The sequence below is a fragment of the Orcinus orca genome, chromosome 9 (genome assembly GCF_937001465.1).
Source record: "Orcinus orca chromosome 9, mOrcOrc1.1, whole genome shotgun sequence".
Lineage (NCBI taxonomy): Eukaryota > Metazoa > Chordata > Mammalia > Artiodactyla > Delphinidae > Orcinus > Orcinus orca.
The window spans coordinates 55700376-55724023 of NC_064567.1; the positions used below are offsets into that span (position 1 = coordinate 55700376).

Genomic DNA, 23648 nt, shown 5'->3' on the forward strand with positions numbered 1-23648 from the left:
AGGCTCAGTAGTTGTGGCGCACAGGCTTAGTTGCTCCGCGGCATGTGGGATCTTCCCGGACCAGGGCTTGAACCCGTGTCCCCTGCATTGGCAGGCGGATTCTTAACCACTGTGCCACTAGGGAAGTCCTATAGTTGAAAGTTTTTGAAAAAATCTTTTTTAGCTTTTAGTAAAACATGGAGGAGACTTGTTTGCTGAGAATGAGAATAAAGATACTCCTTGTGATTGTGCTGAAAAGCAACACCACAAAGATTTGGCCCTCAATCTGGAATCTCAAATGGTATTCTCACGAGATCCTGAAGCTGAAGAAATAGAAGCTGAATATGCTGCATTAGACAAACGAGAGGTAAGTTTTTTTTAATAAAAAAATTATATGGATTTTATATTAAATTTTATTTTTTTCTTCTTTAAAACCCAGTTTGTGTGGTCTTCTTTGCAATATGCTAAATATCCTGTGATCTACATAGCCATAAGTATGAAAATACATCTAGAAAACCTGGAGGTGGTGTCTGTCCTTTAGCATATGTAAGTATGTTTAATTACATATAAATAGAGATGCTGACTCCAAGACTCCAGTCCTGTACTTCAGTCTCTGCCTGTCTTCTGGATTGCTCTTATCAACAAACATGCTTTGGTAACTCCCATCTTAAAAAACAAAACAACCTCTCCATTGACCACTCTTCCCCAGCCCTGTCCCTGTCCCCCTTCACTTGTAGCCCCATATCTCTGATCTTCATATGAGAAAAACAAAACTTAGGAGCTGTCTATACATACCAACTTCCTCACCTTCCCTTCACTCTTCAGCCCATTGCAGTGTGACTTTCTTCCCTTCTACTCTGATGGAACTGCACTGATGTGGACATCAAGAGTCACTGTGCTGCCAAATCTAGTAGGTGCTTTTCTTACTTGAATTCTTCAGCACCACTTGACATAATTAACCACTCCCTTAGTGAAACACTCTTCCCTTGGCTTCAGTGACATTGCTTTCTGTTTTTCCTTTAAGTCTTCCTTGTCTCAGTAAACATTACCTCCATCCACTCAAGCATAAATGTGGCAAGCATTCTCGATTCCTCACATCCAAGCAGTCTGGGAATTCTGTCAGTTTACCTCCAAGGTTATAACCTAAATCCATTTACTCCTCCCATTCTCTACTCCTACCTCCCTAGGTCCTCTCCACCTTCACTTCTCATCCGAACTACTATAGTAGTTTCCTTACTGGTCTCCTTCCTTCTGTTCTCGTCCCCTTAGAATCCATTTTGTGCACAGTAGCCAGAGTGCCTTTTAAACTTAAATTAGATCATATCACTTAAACCATAGAGTGACTTTTCATAGCACTTAGAATAAAATCCAAACTATTTGCTCAGATATAAGACCTTATATGGTCTCGCCACTATTTACCTCTCCAACATCATCTCACTGGCACACTTTGCTCTAATTGTAGTACCTAGACTATACTAAAGCTTTTGCATTTCCTGTTCCTTATGTCTAAAATCATCTCCCAAGTTTTCTCTTGACTATATCAGTTCTGCAGAGAGGCAGTCTTACATTCTTTCTGAAGTAGACCCCTCTCCTTCCATTATTCTTTACCATATACCCTATTTATTTTTTGTAGCACTTATCACATGCTATAATTATTTTGTTTATATATTTTTATAGTTTACTTGTTTACTGCCTTTCTCTTTTATTAGATTGTCAACTTTATGAGGGCCAGAACCATAACTGCCTTATTTAGCAGAATATTTTCAGTGTCTAACACACTGCATGCACAGTGGGCATCCATAAATATTTCTTAAATAATGACATTATTATAAGACACAGTAAATTTTTTCTTCTAAAAACGATTCTGATTCTTCAGTGTTCAGTGCTAACTTGATTCTGAGAGGACTTATATAACTATTATTTGTATGTGTTTAGGCACTTTTATTTGCCATTCCTCTTTAAATTAGTTTTCTTTTTCTTTCTTTGTATCAGTATTGGACTGCTTTGAAGGTTGTTGCTGGTTTGTGTTAATCTGAAAAAGAAGCAGTTTATCTTTGCAGCAGGAAAGAGAAAGGCACCTTCATCTTAATCCCTCCTGCAGAAGAAAGGGGTACTGCCCGCTTGGAACTGAGCAATGTATTGAAATGCATCACATGGCCTAGTTATAGTTCCATTGCAGAAATTCAGAGTGAATATGTTACATGTTCATGAAGGCAGTATGTCTTTCTCCTTCAAGGACTATTTTTCTTCCATTGTAACCTATTTAGGTTTTAAACTGTGCATTAAAAAAAAAGAATCTATACAGATTGCTTTATATCAATATTATTCCTTTCTTAATGTATCTAAAGTCAAATTTTATTTGGTTCAACATAAATTAGGTAGAATGATGGCTAATCTGAAAAAGAACATTTAGGAAATATACCAGGAAATAAACAGTTGCCACCACTGGGAATATCAGGAAATATTGATTTTCATTGCTGAGGCAGGAAAGATACCTGGAGTCCCAAATCTGAACTTGGAACACAGTTTCTAGAAGCAATGTTATATATAGTGTATAAATTCTAGACTGGAATGAGTACTACAAATTTAATCATTAAAGGATTTGGTAGATTTTTGCAGGACAAAGTATGGTTCATAAATTAGCTTAAAAGCAAACTGTATATGATGATTTGGGGGCACTTTTTAAAGGATAGTTGGGTTAAATTTCCCCTTTTTCCTTTTTTAGTTAATCCCTATATAGAATAGTTTAGGTTAAATTTTTATTTCTTTTTCTACTTAAGGTTATAGGATACCTGTAATATGTAGAGATTCATGGCAGTATAGCTGAATGCATATATAGGTGTAGTAGACTATTAATACAGTATGATATGAAATGTATTCAGCATTAAGTTTTTACTATCATTTGTAAAAAGAGTAACACTGCAGACTGATTGAGTGCGTGCTCTGCCGCTGTTTAAAGCTTTTTAACATCCCCAGTGATTTTTCTTTAATTTTTCTTCTTTTTGTGGCCGTGCTGAGTGGCATGTGGGATCTTAGTTCCCTGACCAGGGATCAGACCCGCGCCCCCTGCATTGGAAGCGCGGAGTCTTAACCACTGGACCACCAGGGAAGTTCTTTTATTTTTTAATTAAAGTTTTTTCAGCCAAACACCCCTTTTATAAGAAGAAGCAGAATGAAAATTTAAAATATTCATTATTCTACCACTTATAAATAATACTTGTAACATTTTGCCTTCCATTTTTCATCAGTGTGATGATATTGTACATTTTACATCCTGTAGTTTTTTTTTTCTTAACATTTTTTGATATTCACAGACTCATCATGGAAAACATTTTGAATGACTGCTAACTACTCTTAACATGTAGATGTCCTATAACTCCCTGAAAGTATATTTGGGTTCCTTGCATTTTGTCACTTTTAAAAGTAACATTGCAGTTGACCAGTTTTGTTCACATTGTGATTAGACCTTAGGATAGATTCCTATAAGTAAAGTTATTGAGTCACAAGATCAGTATTTTAAAGGCTCATGATACGTGATGCTTAGTCATTAAATGATAATCCAATTTCTGTTTTTACCCACAGTACATCAGAGGGCCATCTCACTGCAACCTTACCAATATTGAGGGGTGTTTTTGTTTTTTTCCAAACCTTGGCCAGTTTGTTAGGTAAAGAGTTTGTATACTTAAGGATGTTTGTGTTTTTATAACTTTTGACATTTTAAATTTACTGATTGTCACGAATTCCTTATATATTAAAAGCAACACACTTTTTATGTTTAAACCTTGGCAGTTTCTTTTGCAGTCAAGTTTGTCAGTCTTTCCTGTCATTACTACACTCATTGCTTATATATGCTTCCCTGCCAGAAGACATCTTAGGATCAGGAAACATACATCAACTGAGAGAAATTACCCCTGGTGAATAGAGTTCCCACCATATGGGGTTAAGTAAGAATTGATGAAATGGTTTCCATGATAATCAAAAAAACAAAGCAAGAAGTAAAGATAATATCTAGTTTTAAAATATCTATAAATCAGCTGTAAGGGATAGGGCTTACTGACTGCCCAGAACTCTCTGGAATGTGTGGTAGATGTTACCAAAGGACTTCCTCAATGGTTGTTATTCTGATAAGTATTTGAGAATTTCTACTGCTTTTTAAGTTATGGTCTTTAGTTCTATGCTTACTGCAGTAAGCTGGTTACATCTGTTTAAAGGATTGAAATAGATATGTGTATCATATTAATAATAAAAACACAGTACTGAATAAAAATAAAAGCAAGTTGCTTAGCGATATATTTAATGTTATGCCATAATATTATGATAGCCACAAATTAAATTCATGATAGTGATTGCTGTAAGCAAGGATGGGGAAAATTAGGGAAATGTAATGGGGAAAACATGTCACAGGTTATTTTAGCTTTTATAAATTTCTAAATAGTGAGACATTTGTGATTTTATTCCTTGTATGTTTTCTGTTAAATGCAAAGAAAAAAAAGTATAAAGGATAACAAAAGAATTTTAAAAACCTGAAATGATACAGTACCTTTATGAAGAAAACTAAGAAGCATTAACACTTGAATAAACAGAGAGAATACATTTATGATAAGAAGTTGAATAGTATGTCATAATCACTTCTCTCCAAATTAATTAATAGGTATCATATAATCCCACGAGCAATCCAGATTGTATCTTAATAAGTGTAAATGTTGGTGGTTCAGTGATTAAAAGTGAGTCTAAGTGAAAACATATATTGATATATTCACACACAATTGATTTGCAAAAAGAAAAGACTGGATAAAAATACTTGAGAACTTTAATCATGACCATTGCTCAGTGGTGGGATTATAGATTTTTATTTCTAATTCATTTTTGTATTATTCAGATTTTTAAAACTATGAAGTAAGATGGTTTTGTCATTATAGTATGATTCTTTTGTTTTAGAATGATAAGGTACATGAGACTAGGCATCCACTTTCCATCTTAAAAAAGACTTGTGAGAGAGTAGTTTGAAGTCCATGATAGTGGAACATACAGAGCCTTTTTAACTTCATTGCCAAACTGGAACTGGAAGGTTAAATAAATGATAATCATATATATTTATTTATAGGCATTTAGAACTTCCTAATAGTATAATAGCCAATTTAACTTTGTTTTTCTTCTTTTTAAAGCCATATGAAGGATTAAGACCTCAGGATCTTCGTAGATTGAAAGATATGCTTATTGTGGAAACAGCAGACATGCTCCAGGCTCCACTATTTACTGCTGAAGCTTTACTTCGAGCTCATGGTAATGAAAGAAATGTGCTTCTGATAACACGAGTGCCTTTTGAAACTTTTCAGAGTTAAAAGGTGGCTATTTTAATGTTTTAATATAAAACAAAATAGTTTGCTAAACAAGCCTAAGTTCATTTTTGTGCAGTAGTTACTGCAGTACTCAGCATCCTCATAACATTTTGTATTTTGAAGTATAAACTAGCTACAAATTGTAGAGAGAAACAGGAAATTTCTTTTAAAAATTGAGCTACTAAATCAACTTATAGATTGTCTAATTTTAGAAATGTATCTGATTCAAGCAGGGTTGAGAGTTGGAATCCATAGTCCTAGTCCTGGTTTTAACATTAATTTTTACTGAAGTCAATTAAATAAAGTTAACTAACAGTTGTGTTATCAGTATTGTCAGTTGCATTTATTTTATGTAAAAGCTGTTTCTCACCATGAAATGCACAAAGAGAAATTTAGAGAGTCAAGGCAGGAATATGCTATTCCTTTTAAGGTGAAGTTTTTTGTTTGTTTTTATTTTTTTGAGGACATTACCAGATTTACTTAGGAAAAGTGCTCAGCTTATTTTAAGTTCTCTGTGATACTTAGCATAGCCATTCTGGGAGTTGTTACATGCTGAGTTGGACCCTCTCATTGCACACTTGATATTTGACATTTTGGCTTATTTCAAAGAGGTTTTTTCTGATTTAGAAATGCTTTTTAAAGATAGAAAGGTAAATGGCTATTCTCATCCAGTAATTTTGAGGCATACCGGTCTGTTTTAACTATAAATCTGTACCATCTATCCTAAAATAGAATGTCAACTTCCAAAAACTTTTATATAACGTTTTGATCAGAAGAAAATTTAAAACTGCATTTCATCATCCTTTGATCACCTCTGTGAATAATTTGGTGTATAACCATCCAGAATCACTAACTTCAATATTGATATTTCCCAGAGTTCTGTGGCTCTATATTTTAGTATAAATAAGGATAGCCTGGGAAACTAACCAGAGATTCCTAGGTCGACTTCCAGAGAGTCTAAGTCTTTAGGTGAGGGATGCAGCATAAAAACGTGTGTTGTAAACAAGCCTTACAAAGTAGACCGTTTTCTGAGAAACATTGCTGTGCACATTTATCTAATGAAACCAAGGGTTTCAAAAACCACCTAAATAATAAAGAATATATCTACCACCTGACCTTAATAAAGTATTCAAGGCTTTATTTCTAAATGCCTTTTTAACATTTTCTCCTCAACCTAAGGGTGTCCACACCTGAACTCATCATTTCTCCCACTGTCTTGATAAATGGACTGCCACATTAATTTAATCACCCTAACTAGAAACTGGGAAGTCATACTTTCCTTCTTCATCTCTATTACATTTGGCCACAGTCTTATCATTCCTCTTCCTAAATATCTCTCATCCTCTCCCCATCCTCCCTAGCTCTTTCCATTCTCACTGCCACTGACTTAAATTCAGGTTGTCATTATTTTTCATCTAAATTGTAGTCTCCGCTGTTGCCATTCCTCTTCATCCTTATTCATTTTTTATATTGCATTTTAAAATTTTGAGCATGTAACTCCCCTGCTGAAAAACCCTTCACTGGCTCTCCACAGACTTAAAGTATCCCAGCTCTTTAGTAGACCTTCATGACCCAGGCTTCTTTACCTGGGCTGTTAATTTTCCCATTTATTTACCCACTCCTGCTTGTCCTTATTAATCACTCTTCCAGGAAACCTTTTCTGCTTATGTGTTCCCAAGTATTCACTGAGAGCCTTCCTGTCTCTTCCCATTATATCCTGTGCATGTTATGTGTCGTACACTTAGAATACAATATTGTAATAATCTCTTTATTTGCTTTTCTTCTACATTAGCCTGGGAGCTCTTAGAGGACAGCTTTTTATTGTTTTTTGTTTCCACAATATCTGGCATCCCTTAAGCCCTCAGATCATAGTTACAAAATGAATAGATAATATATCTGAAATGTTATTTATATATTTTTAAATCCATCTTTTTATTATAAAACTATTTTTCTCCATTGCCATCTTTTAAAATTTTGAAGTAAATCCTTTGGGAAAAAAATTTAGACCTGGTTTCAAAAACGACATTGAGAAATTCAGAATAGTTTTTAAAATCTTAGAATTTAAAGATAAAATATTTTCCTCTTAGTAATAATACTTAACATTCGTAAAAACTTGTAAAGAAATACCAAATACCTTAGATTGTTTTTCTTTTGTGTGAGGTTCACAGGACCTCGTCCTTTGCTTGAGCTTTCAAATAAAGAGAGTGCATTTAAATATAACATAGAGCTGGCATAAAAGTGGAAGCTATTCATCTGTGAGGAGCTGTAACGTGACAGTTGTATTAGTTAGGGTAGGCTGGCTGCTGAAATGAAAGTATCGAGTCAAACACAGTAAACATTTATTTATTTATTTTGTGGTATGCGGGCCTCTCACTGTTGTGGCCTCTCCCGTTGTGGAACACAGGCTCCAGATGTGCAGGCTCAGCGGCCATGGCTCACGGGCCCAGCCGCTCCGCGGCATGTGGGATCTTCCCGGACTGGGGCATGAACCCGTGTCCCCTGCATCGGCAGGTGGACTCTCAACCACTGCGCCACCAGGGAAGCCCAGTAAACATTTATTAATCATAATAGTCTAAAGTGTTAGGAATGGGACAGGGGCTGTGCTCCACACAGTTACTCGGACTGACTGAGACTCTGCCATATTAACAAAGTAGCTTCTGAGGTTGCCTGGATTATCTCCATTCCAGACAACGAATCAGAAAGGAAAAAGTGTGGAGAAATAGGTGTGGGAAGTTTTTTGACCCAGTCCTGGAAGTGGCATAAATCACTCCTGCACCTATTCCACTGACCAGAATTCAGTCACATGGTCACACTTAACTGCAAGCAATAGTTCTACTCTGTAGAACTGTTGTGTAGTACTTATGTCCGTTTCTGCCACAGGTATCTACATTCAGCTAAATTATATAATATATCATAATTCTAACTTACAATATTATATAGAATCTAAGGCTAACTTAACTAGTAATTTTATTGTAATTAAAACAAAGATTTTCTTCTCTGGTGTTTACACATTGTGTCATCAAGTATTTTTAAATGATCACCTCCATTTTCATTCCATTGATATTTCCCTAAATTACTTCTTTCATATAGTAGGGTCAATTCTAATAACCTGATATCTAACTGAATTTTATTACTTGACATTTGTCTATTCTGTGATAACTTTTTTGATAACTTAAGAGTTCTATATTTCAGTCTCCTATTAAGGCGTATATAATAGAGGCTAATGCAGGTTTTCAGATGGACATCTCTTCTATATTGTTTAGGTAATATCAGTGATATTTTGATAATCAAATAAGATTTTCAGAGATAAACCATGCTAGTGAATAAAAAAGACAGTGCACAGAGCTGCAGTTTATACTAATTGCTGTCAAAATCCGGATGGGCTCTGTTTCAGAGCTATTAAACTGAACTATTTGTTAGATTTATAGATTGTATCCTTGGTAACATTCATTCAGCTTTCCACAGGAAAATAGATTTAAGTATTATGTTATCTACTGTCAAATTTAGTCCCAAAGTAATGAGGTTGAAGACAGAAGACAGAAATGTTTGGCAGTATTTACTAAGTAGTAATTGAATTTTAAGGATGACTCTGTTAAGAATACAAAGGTCATTTTCTGAGCATTTCCTCAGTAATAAAAGTAACTTATATAGTTCAAAGCTACCTAATGAGAAAATAAGTAAAATTTACTTACCTCTTTTTTAAAATATGAGACCAAGGCTAGTTTGCTTGTCCTTAGAGTAAATGTATACTGAAGTATTTTTTAAATCTCCTTTGGAGACTCATCACTTCTATAGGTAATTAAACATCAGTAGTCCACACCTCCTCTCACTCTACTCTCTTCCTAGGAAATGACATCTTCTCCCACGGCTTCCATAGATACAGATTTCTCCTTCTAAAACTAGACTTCTGAGCTCTGTACACTTATATATAACTGCCGATTTGAAAGCACCTCTAGGATATCTCAAAAGCCCCTTAATCTCATCATGTCTAAAATTAAAATCATGCTTTTAAACCTGTACCTGAGTCTCTGGTATTCCCTATTTACACAGATGGCAGCACCAACCAACCAATGTGGAAGACCTGGGACAACAACTTTGACATTTCCTCTCCCTCAGACCCTATATCCCATTGTTACCAAATTTTCAGTCTCACATCCCAGATCTTAACTTCTTCCTTTCTCTTCATCTCCACCGCAGCCAGCCATGGCCTTGGCTACCATAATCTCTCACTGGTATTTCCCAGTAGCCTCCTTTCTAGTCTACCTTTCCCTCCACTCTCACCCTATCCAATTTCTTTGTTATTCCATACTGTAGTCAGAATGATCTTTTCAGATCTAACCGTGACAACCTGTTCTTCCTAACCCTAAGCCCAGTTTTCACTGGCTTTCTGTCACTTCTAAACTGATGATAGGAGTATTATTAAAAAGTTCTACATGGCCTAGTCCCTGCCTGTTTTCAGCCTCACTCACACAGTGCTTCCCCTCTGGTCTCCATGCTCCAGCTACATTGACTTTTTTAATTTCACAAGGATGCTGCCTTCTCTCCTACCATAAGGCCTTTTAGCATGCTATGTACCATCTGTCTAGAATGTCTTTCCCTCTTCCTTTTACCCAGTTAGCTCCCACTCATCCTTCAGATGTCCACTCCAAGCCATGAGCTTCCTGAATGGGAGTCTCTACCTCTTCTTAATGGTGCTTCTGACAATGATAATTTTTTTTTAATGTGTTGATTTTACTTAATGTCTTTCTCCCTACTAGACTCTAAGTTCCATGAAAGCAGGAATTATGCCTGTTTTTTCCTCCTGTTATATCCCTACAGCTTGACATAGTGTATGGCACATAAAAGACATTCAATAAATGTTTGCTAAATGAATGATATGATAGAATCCAAGCAGGAATTGTGCTGGAAAATATTTGTAGCAGATAAGACTAGAATTTAATTTAATATGTGTGTATATAAATTATAGTAGTTCTTTTTTCCATTTATGAAAAAGTATTATAGTGGAGATTTGAAAAATAATATTGTTCTAAGAAAGTTTTAACTTTTTAAGTAAGTACACGTATACCTCATTTTATTGCACTTTGCTTTATTGTGCTTTGCAGATATTGCATTTTTTACAATTTGAACATTTGTGGCAACCCTACATTGTCAGATGATGGTTAGTGTTTTTTAGCAATAAAGTGTTTTAATTAAGGTACTATAGTCTGTTAAGTGTGTAATAGCATTATAGCTAAAAAAACAATGTAGTGTAAACATAACCTTTATATGCACTGGGAAACCAAAAAATTTGTATGACTTGCTTTATATTTGCTTTATTGCAGTGGTCTAGAACCAAACTTGCAATATCTCCAAGGTATGCCTGTAATGTCCTATCAAAACACTCAGGTCCATTTAGCAACATTTCCTAGAATGCACTCATGTGCAGTGTTTTTCAGTTGTTGGATTTTTCTTCTTTTGTAATGACTCCTGTTTTCAATCTTATCTTCCATCTCCCCAAACCACAATATAGTATACTGTAACTTTACAGAGCTGCTCATGTCTCTCCATTATATTTCTGTGCCTTTGCACGTATGGAAACACACTGTATCTTCATTGCATGTCTGAATCATAATTATCCTGGTAAACCACCAAATATATTGACTTCATATGGTTGAAAAAAGTCTTATATAGAAAGTTTTCACAGTTATTTGTATTTGATTTGTAAAATGATATAGAATGGGCCCATGGTAAATAATTGACTCATATTACTTTTGACCCTATGCTTTATTGGGCTGCAGTGGAAAGAACACAGGCTTTGGATTTACAGAAATTTGTTTCAAATCCTTCATATCTGTGTGAGCCTGGGCAAGTTGTGTAATTTCCCTGAGTCTTGGTTTCTTCACCTCAATAATGATTGAAAAGTTTGTTGGGAGGAGTAAATGAAATATATATATAAAACACCTGGGAAAATCATTGGCTATATCAGTTTATTGTTTTGAATGGGTTAGGTTTTTATGGCTCTGGACTTATAACAACATACTTCACTTGACTATTTTTAAAGTGTTTGTACTAGGAAGGTAACCTTTTTTTAGTTAAGCCAGAATCAGGCTCACTTAATATGCAATTTATATCAAATTCACTAAAACTTTATAATCATAATCTCTTCAGAAGTTCCTTCTGCTTTCAAGCTGTTTATCAAATGATTTTTAGGACTTGTTGGCATTTTGACATGCTTATAGTTAGCTGTGTAATCATTTTACAACTTGACAGCAGTGAGGCCAATTGTGAAGTTACATATTATTCTTGAAAACGTAAAATGGCCTAATCAAACCTATACCTATAAAAATTTAGTAAATTCCAATGACATGTGAGCCACCACTTTTGATTATTAGTAGAAATGACTGAAAATTTTGACCATATTATTAGATATTGACATGGTTGTAAGCCATGATAAATTATAAAACTTTAAATTCTGTTTAAAAATATGAATGGATATAAAATCATAAACATTCATTTGCGATTACTATTTTGATACAAATAGTTTTTTTTCCATAGATGACCTATATCTCTCTAACTTATTCTCTTTTGTTATTATGAAGCTCTTAAAACATCACCGTATTTTCTCTGTTATTTGAGAGATATCCATTCTATTTTTCTTAAAGATTGGGACAGGGAGAAATTACTTGAAGCTTGGATGTCCAACCCAGAGAACTGCTGCCAACGATCAGGTGTTCAAATGCCAACTCCACCACCAAGTGGGTATAATGCCTGGGACACACTCCCTTCTCCAAGAACTCCAAGGACTACACGTTCTTCCATCACCTCTCCAGATGAAATAAGTTTATCTCCTGGGGATTTGGACACCAGTCTGGTATGGTTTAGTATTCAGTGTACTTCCCTTAGTTTTAGTTTTAATATTGTTTCATGGAACCTCTAGTCATAATTCTTGTAATTGAATCCTATACCCTACTTAAAAGGTTCAATTATTTCATGCTTTGGTAAATATTTATTATCACAGACTATTTTTGAGATCTCTGAATTACAGATTGAAAAACAAAAGGGGTTTCTTTTTCTCTTTTAAAACAAAACATAAGAGAATTTGGGAAAACCATCTACAATATTTTCACTTAAAATCTCCAATTGCTTAAAGTTTTGAGCACACCATACTGAAATATTAAAAGTTGAGTTTGTGATAGGCACCTGAAACCCAAAGATATGAAAATATTTTTATATTTTTCTGAAGACATTTATCATATGTTGATGATTATGTATTTGTTTCAGTAAAACTTCTGGAGTTTGTCATCTGGATACATTTCCAAAATAAATATTTGCTTTTTATTGAGAAACAGTACTGCCATTGTGTGCATTTTTAATTGGCAAACCATTGGTGTACTGTTACAGGAACTTTTTATGTTTCTCGAATGATTCAGCCACACAAAATATGTTATAAATATGAATGCACTCCAGATTTTATCTGGACCTTCTTGGAAAACAGAATCCTACTTCTGTAATTCACATCTGTAACATTATAAAGGTAGTTATTGTTTAGAAGATACACAGCTTTGTAGCATGGTTCCCTGGGTAGAAATCCTTAAATTGCTCCTCTGAATATCCTGAGTTGCTGTATTGAAAAAACAGTTACTCCATTTTTGTAGATTTTCTGGGGTGCGTATAGGGTGAAGGACATGATATTGAACTGGTTATTTTGCAAGGAGCAATTTGATCTTGACTTGAATAGATTGCAATGATTTGTTTCTTGTATTTCCTTTTCCAAACAAATAGTTGCTGACTAATTTAACACATACGTTTGGAATTTAAGAATTTCACTTTTGCATTAAAACATTTAAATCCCACAATAATTTATAATGAGATAAGCATGGCATTTGTTATTTAGTCAAAGGTAGGCACACTAACTTTAATTTCCCTTATAACTTTGAAACACTGTTTATAATTACTATGCTAGTATTTTTGCCATAAGCTAATGAACAAAGAGATGTTCTATCTCCAAGGTATGACTTTGTTTAAATCATTTTCTTCTTCACTTCCAGTGTGACATTTGTATGTGCAGTATTTCTGTATTTGAAGACCCAGTGGATATGCCCTGTGGACATGACTTTTGTAGAGGATGTTGGGAGTCGTGAGTATATGCGCAGCTTAGTATTTCTTACTGCATGATAACACTCTGATTTGGCAATAAAATTGCTTGCTTTCAGTATTTAATGATATGGATTATTTATATTGGTTTCAGAGTTACACTCAAATGTGTTATATTTTACTACTAAAGAAGAATTCTGTTTTTATTTTGACATCTTCCTATCTATTAATTTAGTAAAATTATTTAATTTAGTAAAATTATTTAATTTAGTAATTAAGGTTATTTTGCTTAATGTAAGGTACTTTGGGGAACAAAGCAGATGTAGGTAAATAAGTTTTCTCATCTATTGTAAATTTTAAGGCTGCACCTCAATATAAAGAATCAGTTTCTTATATCCCAAGATTGTTTAAGCATTTGTTTTTATGCTTTCTCTGAACTTTTTGTGACAAGCAGATAGCCTTGGAAATCTGTAAGAATATGGACGCTTAAAATTCCTTTTTAATCAATTCAAAGTTAGATGTCTCTGCTAAGCATGGTTGGTCTATATTACAAACTGAAATTTTATTTTCCTCCTCATGTTTATCTCTATTCTCCTTCCCATTACCTTGCCAATATTTATACTTTCTCACCATCCTTTAATGTTGCTCTAATGTTGTACTTTTTGAGAGAGGTTTATAAACTAAATGAAGAAGATCAATATAATGAGCAATACGTTATCAGGTTATCTCTGGAGACACGTAAATCTAATGATTATGACCTAAGCAAAGCATATCACTAATATTTAAGGAAAAAGTTTTCAAACTGTTCTTTTTCGTAGAATACTAGGAACCAAGTATAGGGAACTAGGGAATACCATGTTGCGTGAAAGAGCAAGAACCTGAGGAAATTTTGTGTTTTTTTTTAATAACTTTGTCGTGGTATGGATAGCATACACTAAAACACATATTCAAAATAAATAATTCAGTAAGCTTTGACATACATATATACCCATGAAACCATTATGACAATCAAGATAATGCATATATCCATTACCCCCAAAAGTTTCCTCATTTCTCCTTGAAATCCTTCCCACCCTTCTCTTTCCGCCTCCCTCTTATCCTTCCACCACCACCCTCCACCTCCCATCTGTAGGCAACCACTGATCTTCTTTCTGTCACTGTGGTTTCATTTTGAGTACATTTTCTTTATCTGTTTTCCAAATTGGGATATAAGGGAAGATTATATTTGGATTTATATTTGTATAAATGGATTTGTATATTATATTATTTATTTGGAAGGGAAAAATAATCTGCTTTAAAAAAATCAGAATAAATAAGAATATCTGGTTGTTCTTTTTAAAACATAGATTAGACTCTACTCTGAATCTAATTAGATAGGATCAAATCAGTGCAGCTGATACAGATAAATTAATTGGCAGAGGTCAGAACTCACAACACAAAGCAAACTTTGAGCTGGTTCTGAGCACAGAAAATCTTCCACAGGTTTAGTACTTTATTTAGCTTAAAATTGTCAACTGTATTATATTAGGAAGTATTATCTGGGTTCTACCAAGTTTGTTACTGTTGATGTTGATTTCTCTGTGAAAATTGAGCCCTTCTAAGGGATTTACTTGAATTTTTTTGAACTTCCTTGACCTTCCTCTCCAAACTCCTATCACAGGAACCATCTCCCATACTTAATGGTAAGATTTAAATTTGAAAGATCTAATTATTGTTTTCCATGGTACCTTATCAGCCTACCTAGGATACTCCTCCTCTCTCCTACCAGGTAGTTCTTGTCAAATCAAGCATCAGTAAAACAAGTACCAGATTGAGTGACTCGTATGTGAATAAAACCATTTTAAAATTAATTGCAGTCCTTTCATGGGCATATAGAAAAACTCTTCAGTCTAAGAAGCAAGGAAGAATTTTTAAAAGTCCCTAGATAGTTTTGAAAACATCTTAATTTATCTTACTCTTCTCTACCCCCTTATCTCATCAGTCTATACAGATGCTTTGAAGCATCTATGCCAAGGGCTTAAATGAAAGGGAAATTACTATTTTCTACCCAGCCTAGAATATCCTTCCTGCTACTGATTAGTTGTTGATTTACTAAGTGGTAACCTTCCTGTGCCTCAATTTCCTAAACTATAAAATGGTGACAGTGGTGAGCACTTTATAGGATTGTTGCCAGTTTATTGTTAAATGGCTTAATATATGGAAAATGCATATAGTAACCACTCAGTAAATGTTAGTTATTACCATCTTACTAAGCTTGATAATAAACAGTGGGAACTTACGATATAATCTGTGAACCTGACCTACAAGATAAAAATATAGGAAAAGTTTGCCCCAGATTTCTCTCTTTTACTAACATTCATCGACTCTATGTTCTGCTTTTAAATTTAGTGAGAAATTCTATGTTGCTGAAAATTAGCAGACTGGCTCACAGAGAGATGATCCTTTCTTCAGTGAGGTCTTCGCAGTTCTGTCATTTAATTCCCCAGAGATAGTTAAACCTGCTCTGATGTATTTAGAATACATAAAATTCAAAAACATCATTATATAGTAACTATGTCTAAGTACGTTGTGCACTTTGACAGGGGACTATAAGTATTAAGGTAAATTATATCTAACTTTACAGGGAACCTATTCATAGCTAAAAGGAAGAGAATCCTGCTATGTGAAAAAAGGAACTCTGCAGTTAGCTGTTCTCAAACTTTTAGTCTCAACATCCCTTTACACTTTAAAAAATTGTTGAGGATGTTTTTCACATAACTAGAACAAATAATTCTAAAATTTGTATGGACATACAAAAGACCCTTCATAGCCAAAGCAATCTTGAGAAAAAAGAACAAAGCTAGAGTCGTCACACTCCCTGATTTTAAACTTTACTACAAAGCTGCAGTTATCAAAACAGTATGGTACTGGCACAAAAACAGACACAGATCAATGGAACAGAATAGAGAGCCCAAAAATGAACTCACACTTATATGGGCAATTAATCTGCAACAAAAGAGGCAAGAATATACAATGGAGAAGAGATGACCCCTTCAATAAATGGTACTGGGCAAACTGGATGGCCACATACAAAGAATCAAGTTGGACTACTCTCTCTCACACCATGCACAAAAATATATTCAAAATGGATTAAAGACTTAAATGCAAGACCTGAAAGCACAAACTTCTACAAGAAAACATAGGCAGTAAGTGCTTTGACATCATTCTTAGTAATATTTTTTTGGATATGTCTCCTCAGGCAAGGGAAATTCACACTTCAAAAGTTTGTTTCGGGCTTCCCTGGTGGCGCAGTGGTTGAGAGTCCGCCTGCCGATGCAGGGGACACGAGTTCGTGCCCTGGTCCGGGAAGATCCCACATGCCGCGGAGCGGCTAGGCCCATGAGCCATGGCCGCTGAGCCTGTGCGTCCCGAGCCTGTGCTCCGCAACGGGAGAGGCCACAACAGTGAGAGGCCCGCGTACTGCAAAAAAAAAAAGTTTGTTTCTTCAGGGCTTCCCTGGTGCCGCAGTGGTTAAGAATCCGCCTACCAATGCAGGGGACGTGGGTTTGAGCCCAGGCCCAGGAAGATCCGACATGCCATGGAGCAACTAAGCCTGTGCGCCACAACTACTGAGCCTGCGCTCTAGAGCCTGCGAGCCACAGCTGCTGAGCCCGCATGCCACAACTACTGAAGCCCGCACACCTAGAGCCCATGCTCAGCAACAAGAGAAGCCACCACAATGAGAATTCCGTGCACCACCACAACGAGTAGCCCCTACTCACCGCAACTAGAGGAAACCCACACACGGCAACAAAGACCCAACGCAGCCAAAAATAAATAAATAAAAATTTTTTTTAAGTTTATTTCTTCTTTTTCCATGGGAAATATTAATGATAAAACCCTCACTAAAATTTATGAATTCTTTTTTCTGTGCCAGGGACCATGTAAATATTTCACATACATTATATCATATAATCTGTATAACAACCCTGAGAAGTACATATTGTTATCTCCGTTTTACATATAGCGAAATTGAGGCCCAGAACAATTAAATGAATTGCTTAAGGTCATATAACTTGTTGGTGGCAGACCTGGAATTCTCTAATATAAAACCTTGCTGTTGCTCTTTTTCGTGGCGCCTCGGAGGCGGTCGGCAGCTTCAGAATGAAGCTGAACATCTCTTTCCCGGCCACTGGCTGCCAGAAACTCATTGAAGTGGACGATGAACGAAAACTTCGAACCTTTTATGAGAAGTGTATGGCCACAGAAGTTGGTGCTGACGCTCTGCCTGAAGAGTGGAAGGGTTATGTGGTCCGAATCAGTGGTGGGAACGACAAACAGGGTTTCACCATGAAGCAGGGTGTCTTGACCCATGGCCGGGTCTGCCTGCTACTGAGTAAGGGGCATTCCTGTTACAGACCAAGGAGGACTGGAGAAAGAAAGCGCAAATCTGTGCGGGGCTGCATTGTGGATGCCAATCTGAGCGTTCTCAATTTGGTCATTGTAAAAAAGGGGAGAAGGATATTCCTGGACTCACTGATACTACTGTGCCTCGTCGCCTGGGGCCCAAAAGAGCTAGCAGAATCCGCAAACCTTTCAGTCTCTCTAAAGAAGATGATGTCTGCCAGTATGTTGTGAGAAAGCCCCTAAACAAAGAAGGTAAGAAACTTAGGACCAAAGCACCCAAGATTCAGCGTCTTGTTACTCCATGTGTTCTGCAACACAAACGTCGGCAAATTGCTCTGAAGAAACAGCGTACTAAGAAAAATAAGGAAGAGGCTGCAGAATGTGCTAAACTTTTGGCCAAGAGAATGAAGGAGGCCAAAGAAAAACGCCAGGAACAGATTGCCAAGAGACGGAGGCTGTCCTCTCTGAGAGCCTCTACTTCTAAGTCTGAGTCCAGTCAAAAATGAGATGTTCTTAGGGTAACAAATAAATACGATCAGACATCAAAAAAAAAAAATCTTGCTGTTAACTACTTAATTCACCTTGGGCTAGATTCCTGCCACTTTCCAGGATGCCTTTTCTGTACTACCTCAACTAGTGTGCCTAGAATAGGACATGAAACTCATTTTAATATTTGTCTAAATGAAATATAAGCAGAAAACCTTTTCTTCAAAAAGTTATGCTGTATTCCAATGCCACCTCAAAAATCTCTTGAATTATCTATGGTTTAATTCTGTACCATTGCTCTCTTTAATTTAAAGGTGTAGAATATTGAGAATTGAATATGACCTTTCTAAACCACTTATTTCTATTTTTAATGTTAAATATATTGTTTCAAATTTTTAAAGAGGATAAAGCAAACAAAGTTAAAGAAATTATAAAACATAGATCTGTATATAAATATTCATACATATATAATGAATGGTTTGGCAGGTAATAAGTGTTCAGTGTTTGTGAATTATATGAATTAATGTATTACAATTGATATTGCACAGTTTGTTCATTGGTATATTTTAATTATACTCTAACAGAAAATTCAGCATCAAGAAAAAATTCTGAGAATGTGCAAATTATATCCTTGCCTTTTTTCTATCAATTGATAATTTTAATAGGTTTTTGAATCTGAAAATTCAAGAAGGTGAAGCTCACAACATTTTCTGCCCTGCATATGATTGCTTCCAACTTGTTCCTGTGGATATCATAGAAAGCGTAGTTTCTAAGGAGATGGACAAACGATACCTACAGTTTGATATTAAGGTATGCTGCCAATTATCTGTGTGATTTCCAAAATTTAAATTTTATTAAACCTGTATAACAGATTTTAATTTTTTTGTTTTATTTTTGAAAACAAAGTAATGGACTCTGACTTTGTCAGAAAAACAGCATAAAGGAATGGTGGCCTAAATTAAAGTTTTAAACTAAAGCATTATTTTATAATCATGATAGAAGTAAAAGCAAAAAGCCATAATAGTAGTTTACAAAAAAAATAAAACTATCGCTCCAAACTATTCATTGATTTGCATGTTGAACTTTTATAACTGATTGATCAAGATAACGTTCAAAGTAAATAGGAACTATTTTAAATTTTCCAGAAGACATATTTTTACTCCTCAGTGTAAATATTTAGAAATAAAGATTATCAACTTGGAAATTTATGGATTTTTTAATTTCAAGTAATAGTTTCATAAAACAAATTATAATGTTTATTTCATCTTTTTTTCCCCATCTTCTTTTTCACTCAGGAGTTATTCAGAAGTGTACGCAAATCTTCGTGTGATTTAAAAGTTACATTTTAACTGTCTTGTTCAGATTTTTTTATGGTCTAATCCCTAATACATGGACTTTTAAAAAAGAAGTCCTACTGTTTCTTTAACATAGAAAGCATCTTAATATTGACTTTTTTTTTACATTTTTCTTTTTTTTATTATTGTGGCAAAATACACATAAACTTTACCATTATAACTAGTTTTAAGTGAACTAAGTACTTTTACTTTGTTGTGCAACCATCACCACTCTCCATGTCTAGAAGTTTTTTCATCATCCCAAACTGAAACTCTGTTCCCATTGAACGCTAACTTCCCATTCCCTCTTCCCACAGCCCCTGGTAACCACTGTTGTGCTTTCTGTCTCTATGTCTTTCACTATTCTAGGCATCTTATATAAGTGGAATCACACAATATTTATCCTTATGTGTCTGGTTTATTGCACTTAGCATAATGTCTTCAAGGTTCATTCATGTTGTAGCATGTATCAAAATTTCCTTTCTTTTTAAGGTTGAATAATAGTCCAATAATGTATATACCACATTTTGTTTATGCATTCATTCATCCATGGATATTTGGGTTGTTTCTGCCTTTTGACTGCTGTGAATAATGCTGCTATGAACATGGGTGTACAAATATCTATCCCAGTTCCTGCTTTTAATTATTTGGGGTATATATGCAGAAGTGGAATTGCTGGATCATATGGTAATTCTATGTTTATAATATTGATTTTTATGTATTATTAGAGTACCATTTAGAAATTTACTGTTCTGATGCAACTAATAATCACAAGATTCTATTTATAAAAATTATTTTTCATCAGAAAAGTGGCACATTGTATGAGCAAACATTTTTAAATTACACATTTTCTGTATTTAAATTACAGCATTTTTACTCTATCATCATCTACTTGGTTTTTAGATTAAAGAAAACATAAATTTTAAAAGTCATGTCATTACTAAGGTAATTGCCACATTTTTCCTTCTTATTTTATATATCCCAATACTATTTTAAGTGTTTCTTGAGACTGACTATGCTTTGTTTTTTTATTTCACTCTGTTTTTGCTTTAAAGTAAATTGACATGGGGTACACTCCCTATTAGAATTGAGAGTTAAAATGTTTTGTTATGTTTTTTTATTGCTGTTTAAACAGGCCTTTGTTGAAAATAACCCTGCCATTAAATGGTGTCCTACTCCAGGCTGTGAAAGAGCAGTCAGACTAACAAAACAAGGGTCAAACACATCTGGGTCTGATACACTCAGCTTCCCCTTGCTCAGAGCCCCTGCTGTGGACTGTGGAAAAGGACACCTCTTCTGCTGGTCAGTAAAAGACAAGTTGGAATAGCCTAATCACCTTTCTGACAGTTTTTAAAGAGACTTTATACTTTGAATCAGGCCTTTAAATTGTAGTATTTTTGATGTCATTCTTATTCATTAAAAAATATGTAAAGAGTGGTGATAGTTTACATTTATTGTGTGCTTGATGTGTGCCAGCCACCTTGCCAAATATATTCAAATATTGAATTCTCCTAACAATGCTATGAACGGAGTGATATTATTATACCCATTTTACAGATACGGAAATTTAGGCACAGAGGAGTTGCCCAGGGTTATGCAGCTAGGAATTGGCAGAAATGGAATTAAAGCCCAGCTCTGGTGCTAGAGCCCATGCACTTGAACTTTAATACCAAATTACTCACCATAGATTAGAAAATGTTTAGAGTTTAACATCGTTTCTTAAAGTAGAAGTCTCTAGCAGTGATTCTTAACCAGGCATGCCCAGAATTTATTATTAAGACAGCTTTTCCCAATTTTCATTCTAGACCCCGACAAGAGATATTTTGATTTAGTGGATTTTGGAGTGGGGCTTCAAAAAAAAAAAAAAAGCTCTTATGTGATTCTAATGCACAGTACCAGTTAAGAACCAGTTTGTGTCTTATGTTTTATTTAATTTCTAGTGCCTGATAAATACTTAGTAAGTATGAACTGATGATAAATCAGTAATGGATAGGCCATGTAACTATGTATAGTCTCTTGACTGTATGTTTGTCTGACATCCGCGTTATACTTTATTCAATTATAATAACTGTTTTTGTTTTAGTTAATTAAGTGATCAGAAGAAGAAATAGTATTTGTTATGCTTTTTGCTCATTTCCAGATTTATTACATATGCAAGGAAATATTGTACTTGAGGTAGATATAAAACTCTAACCTTTACTTGTATGCTTATCAGAAACCAAAATCAAACTGTAGCACTGCTAGACAGTAAAAAGGCAGATATGGAAATATCCCTACCGTGAAAGGTCTATTTCTTAACCCCATCATCATTATCATTAGCTAAAAATATTTCTTGAACTGCCAAGCTATATATAGCACTGAATTCTAGGTCAGGTGTCAGCAAAGTAGTGTCTGCACCAATTTTTAAAAATAAAGTTTTATTAGAACACAGCCACACCCACTCATTGCCAGTTTGTTTACCTATTGTCTGTGGCTGCTTTCAGGCTATGACAGCATCGAGTAGTTGTGACAGAGACCATATGGCCTGCAAAACCCAAGATATTTACTATCTGGCCCTTTACAGAAAAAGCTTGCGAGGCTTCTGGCTAAGTGCTTGAATATAGTGATTAATGAAAGGAAAACCACATTTACTACTTTCATGGCTAAATCAGGTTCAGCAAGTAAAATAGCAACAAAATACTGAATAATAGATTATATCCACATGCCTTAAGATAATTTTTCAAAACATTTAAAAAGCAAATTCCTAATTTTTAGTTTTACGTGTTTTACTATTTGATGGTTGAGTCCTAATTCTACCTCACTATCCCACCAGAAGAGATAAGGATCCAGCAACAGAAATGAGAAGTGAGTTATTGAATACACACAAGCTTACTTGTTTGCATATAAATTGTCCTTAGATTAATATGAATCTACTTTATTAGTAAGAATATTAAAAGAAGAAAATAAAGGAGCTTCTTCTTTGAAGTTAGTTTCTTGAGAAACTTAAGCTCTAGTGCCCTAAAGCACCCCATCTAGAATGGTACTAATTATGTACTATCCTTCAGAAAATCATTTTCTGAGCCCTCTGGTTCAGGTAAGCACCCCTGGATGAAAAAAGCTGATTAAGAGGATTGGTGGAGAGGCTACAAAAATGGAAAACATAGATTAGTAAAATGTATAGAAGATTAAGAAGATGATAACATTTGCTACCATCTGAGGATAATAAAGTTTTGAAAGGAAAAGAAAAATCTGTGATTGGCATTGTCTTCTTAAACTCTGTGGTTTCTGTGGCCTAGCTTTTATTAGTTTTCACTGTAGATTACCTTTTACTTTCTTGTATTCTTCCCCACCTCTCTTTGTATGCTGCAAGTAGTAAGTTTGGTTTGACTGAAAATACGGAAACTAATGGAAAAACCTACCAAGGTAGATTAGATTCTAAAAGCTATATATGCCAATAAACATATATGATGCTATAAACTGTACCTTTCTAGTCTAGTGTTTGGAGAAAATATGTCAGCTACTCTTTCTCACACCCCAAAATATCAGGCTGGTTATACTCAGTATCCATTGGAAACTATATGCCAAGATCACAGGCCCTACTTGGAATTTTATCCCAGTTTAAGGGATCTGTGGATGACCACATGGATTTAAGATCACATTTGGTAATTATTTACTCCTTCTCCTATTATAAGGGTGGTAGATAACTTAGCAAATAGTATCATCATTTTCTGACATAGCAATTCAGGACTTAACTTTATTACCTTTCATTTTTGAAATTCATTAAGCTATAGGATTGATATATGTAGGTATATGATATATGTATATTCTAGGATTTTTACATTGCTTCACCTCTCTAAGCATTAATTTGCAATTTTTGTTTTTACATAGCTTCCTACTCGTATTCATATAGTATAAAAGCTTTGCCTATAGTCAGAAATTCTAAGAAAAAAAGGAAATCCTAAGTAGAATTCTGCTGCCCTTACTTATCTAGTGTTTCAAAGAGAAAGAAAGTCTGCTTCATGCAAAAAGAAGCTTTGCAAGAGAGATCTTTATAAAATAAAAGCATGTGATT

The 23648-nt window shown here is 34.8% G+C and overlaps 1 protein-coding gene and 1 pseudogene across 7 annotated transcripts in view; both read left to right on the forward strand.

The window, feature by feature from the left end:
• Nucleotides 1-23648, forward strand: part of ANKIB1 (ankyrin repeat and IBR domain containing 1) — a 159358-nt gene that overhangs the window by 104811 nt on the left and 30899 nt on the right. For all 7 annotated transcript variants that reach the window (XM_049714739.1, XM_004265609.4, XM_033420491.2 and 4 more), the window contains 6 exons: nt 164-346; nt 5145-5262; nt 11960-12168; nt 13346-13434; nt 18929-19073; nt 20733-20899. In XM_049714739.1, the coding sequence (XP_049570696.1) occupies nt 164-346; nt 5145-5262; nt 11960-12168; nt 13346-13434; nt 18929-19073; nt 20733-20899 (911 nt within the window). The remainder of the gene's footprint in view (nt 1-163; nt 347-5144; nt 5263-11959; nt 12169-13345; nt 13435-18928; nt 19074-20732; nt 20900-23648) is intronic.
• LOC101274002 (40S ribosomal protein S6-like) lies at nt 17231-18333 on the forward strand (annotated as a pseudogene).